Genomic DNA, 4,089 nt, shown 5'->3' on the forward strand with positions numbered 1-4,089 from the left:
TCGAACCCGCCACCTTAGGTGTACATGGCTGGCACGTCAGCCGGTTGAGCTATAGGTGCCGAGCCCAGCTATTTTTTAGAGATGAGATCTCGCTCTAGCTCAAGCTGTTCTTGAACTCATGTGCTCACGCAATCCACCCGCCTCAGCCTCCCAGAGTGTTGGGATTACAGGTGTGAGCCACTGTGTGGGGCCCTTCTTTCCACATTTAAACGGTGACATGTAAACTTTACAAAAAATCTGTAGAAATGAGAGCCAGCATCCACCATAACTCCCTTCCCCCACTACCAGGACAGCTTCCTTTATCCCCACTGAGTCTTTGATCTGAGGTAGACAAAACTATTAACTGACTTGCAGTCAGTCAGGCTATGTGCCATGGAGGCATCTTTTTTCTCCTGAAGTATTCCAGCTTGTTCTATAGTATCCATAACTTCTGTTTCTGCCAGGAAACATCCTCTATAATGAATACAGTGAGGCTGATTTACCCAGTCCCTACTGTTGGACACTGAAGTCACTTCCAAGTTTTGGCTTTTTTTTTTTTTTTTTTTTTTGAGACAGAGCCTCATGCAGTCACTCTGGGTAGAGTGCTGTGGCATTACAGTTCACAGCAACCTCCAACTCCTGGGCTCAAGCGATTCTCCTGCCTCTGCCTCCCAAGTAGCTGGGACCACAGGCGCCTGCCACAATGCTGCCCGGCTATTTTTTGGTTGCAGCCATCATTGTTGTTTGGCAGGCCCGGACTGGGTTCAAGCCCGCCACCTCAGGTGTAGGTGGCTGGTGCCTTAGCCACTTAAGCCACAGGCACCGAGCCAAGTTTTGACTTTTATAAGTAACACTGCAATGAACATCTTTGGGTAGAGAAGCTGTTGTCTTCTTGCTGATCACATCCTCAGGGCAGATTCTTAGAAGGGGTGTTTTTGGGTCAGGATATTAGGGTTCTGGATACTTATGTGACAGACAATTGAACCTTGTCATGAAGGGGCCAGAGTGCCCGAGTTCAGGTGCTGGCTCCTCTGCTTACTAGTTGGGTGACCTTGAGCCAGTTACTCACTCTACCCTCAAGTTTCCTTATCTATAAAATAGGGATGAATAATAGTGTTGATGTGAGAATAGAATTAAACATGTAAAGAGCTCAGAGGGCGGCGCCTGTGGCTCAAAGGAGTAGGGCGCCAGCCCCATATGGAGGTGGTGGGTTCAAACCCAGCCCTGGCCAAAAAAAAAAAAAAAAAAAGAGCTCAGAACAGAGTAAGTACTCATTGTATGCTAGCTGCTGTATTTATCATGCTATAATTATTATTTCATTTAATAAAAAGGTATTACGTCCTTATTGTGTTAGGTACTAGTACAAGTACCAGTTATTAGCTTGCCAAACTGCTTTTCAGAGGGCTTTGCTGATTGCATCATCACTAGCACATATGGGGTACAGTTTCAGCATCTAGTATTGTTATTTGCATGCCCCCAGTTCCCACAAATAAGAACTTGGTAAATGGTGGTACCTCACTGAATATTTTTCCCATTCTGTTGTCTGTCTGTCTATCCATCCATCTGTCTGTTATCAGTAAGGGGCTTTGGTGTTCTTCCGGTATTAATCCCTTGTGTGGAGGCCGCCACTGTATACTGAGGTATGAAGCAGCCTTAGAACGAAAGGGATGGTTTCACCAGATGGCACAAAAAAGCAGCTAAGGCTCAGAGGCCTGTGCAGAATCAGCCTAAACTCTTCACCTCCACAAAAACGGTGCAGGCCCTAGGTAGTGGGGAAGGATGGTGGGGATACCCTTTGTCTCCCATAGCCCTTTGGCCTGAAATTTGGTTAAGCCTGGTTTACCTGCTTCAAGACACAGGCTGCAGGCATTATACTGTGATTGTTCAGAGTTAGGACACAGTTCCCCGACCCCCACTTGCTGGCAGGTGCCTGACTTCCTAGTCACAGAGCTAAAGCACATGAAGCCATCGAGGCCTGTTCTTTCAGTTCACTAGGAGATAAAGGCAAAGGGACTTGTCTACAGCCACTAGCTGATCCACATCACACTAAGTCTCTCCAGTGTCAGTCAGGGCTCTGTCCACACTCCCACACTCACCATGGCAATGGGACGGCCAAAGTCCAGAACCCAGTTCTGCAGCGTGAAGTAGAACCAGAGGTCAAGGTGGAAGGGCGCCGTGCAGGTGGCCTCCTCAGCCTTGATGGAGCTGTGCCTGGGAGAAGCAGACAAGAGGAGTCAGCTCTTGTGTCCCGTCAGAATCTTTCCCGGGGATGAGCCATAAAAGGGGGTGGGGACCTGTGAGCAGGAGGAGATGCTCCCAATTGAGTTCTAGGGATAGAATTTTGCTGGAAATATTGGGGACTGGCCCTGTGGTCATGGGGGAGGAGAACTTTAGCTTCCCTGACTGTAGCTTCCCTGTGAGTCAGAAAGGAAACTCACAAACAGGTCTGATGACTGCTGGACATTCTCCCCTATAGAATAATGGGGAAATAAATAAGGCAAAGGATGTTAACGTGGCTAAAAACCATGAAACATGATGATGGATGACAGCAGCTAAGTTTTATTGAGTGCTTATATATTCCAGGCACTACTGTTAGCTGCTTACGTATATCATCTCATTTAACCCATCTAATTCTCACAGAAATCCTCTGAGGTTGGAATACTGCCCTCATTTTACAAGTGAAAAAATGAGGCCCAAGTGGTTAAGTGACTTGCCCAAGGTCATACAGCCCAGGATGTGACCCCAAATGATTATGCCCCAGAGCTTATACTTCTAAGTCCATTCCATGGTTGTGTCCACAGCAACTGGTCTATGGGAAGGGCATGTGAGTGAGTGAGAGTGATCACAGCCCTCCAGTGAAATGTGCCTTGCAGTGGCTGAGGTGAGAGGGCCTCTGTGCCCCTCAGCTGTGAGGAGGTAAGCTTGGGCTTCTGGTGGTTCTCTTCTCACTGATCCACAGTGGGGCCTGAGAAGGAAGCCTGCAGTGACACGTTGATGTGACAACGTGACAGCCTGACAGGCTGACAAGATGACAGCCTCGCAAAGCGAGAGGTCATCTGCTGTCTATAGTTGTGCTGAAGTTCAAGGGCCAGTACTGCCTCCTTTAGGAAGGCTTCCCTGAGGAAGCTTTTCCCAAAGTCCCACCAGCCTACTACAGGGAACGAATGCTTCTCTGCTAACGCAGTCTAGCCATGCCAGAGTGGGGCTGGAGCCATGCTCTCCCATCTCAACCCTCAAGAACAGTGGTCCCCTTTAAGGTTCTCCCCACTCACATACCACCCCATCAGAGTCCAAACCCTCTTTACTAGCATCCCTGCCATTACTTGCACATCTCCAGTGGTAAGCAGCCCACTACCTCCTAAGATGCTGGTGCTGTGAGTTGGCATTGTCCTGTTTATGCCAAGGACGGGTGCTGTGGGACATAGATCTGCATTCTCCAGCATTCTCAGCTCAGTACTTGGTTCATGCTCAGTAATGGCAAATTAGCTTAGAGCAGTGGTTCTCAATCCTCCTAATGCTTCGAACCTTCAATACAGTCCAAAGGGATCTCGACCCACAGGTTGAGAACCGCTGGCTTAGAGGCACCATAAAGACCTCCCTCTGTCAATTATGGAATCAATGCTGTGATTGCTTCCATAATTTTCCGGGATCCTTTGAACCAGGTCCAAGGATGAGCCACACTGGGTTGGTAGATCAACAAGAGGGAGGCAAACTCTTGGCAGGCAAGACAGGTGGAATAGCCCTTCCCTGGGTTAACTAAGTCTTCCTGTCCCCTCTGCTCAGTCCCCACCACTTATCAAGTACCAGCTGTGTGCTATGCTAGGAGCTTTACCCACACAGTCTCATCTGATCCTTGCAATAACTCTAGGAAGCAGGAACAGTTACCCTCCTACTTACAGATGAGGATGCTGAAGCCTAGAGGGTTAAGCGCTTGGTCCAGGCCCTCCATACAGTAAGAAGCTGCAAAAACTAGTCCTTCTGGCTCAGCGCCTATAGCTCAACCAGCTAAGGCGCCAGCCACGTACACCTAAGGTGGCGGCTTCGAATCCCCAGCCCGGACCTGCCAAACAACAATGACGGCTGCAACCAAAAAATAGCCGGGCGTTGTGG

General features: G+C 48.8%; 1 protein-coding gene across 1 annotated transcript in view; it reads right to left on the minus strand.

Moving 5' to 3' along the window:
* CLN6 (CLN6, transmembrane ER protein) overlaps nt 1–4,089 on the minus strand; it is an 18,650-nt gene that overhangs the window by 10,330 nt on the left and 4,231 nt on the right. Inside the window, exon 2 of the mRNA XM_003784459.3 lies at nt 2,076–2,190. Coding sequence (XP_003784507.1) covers nt 2,076–2,190 — 115 coding nt within the window. The remainder of the gene's footprint in view (nt 1–2,075; nt 2,191–4,089) is intronic.

This window comes from Otolemur garnettii, unplaced genomic scaffold (genome assembly GCF_000181295.1).
Source record: "Otolemur garnettii isolate 467f Iridium unplaced genomic scaffold, OtoGar3 scaffold00011, whole genome shotgun sequence".
Taxonomy (NCBI): domain Eukaryota; kingdom Metazoa; phylum Chordata; class Mammalia; order Primates; family Galagidae; genus Otolemur; species Otolemur garnettii.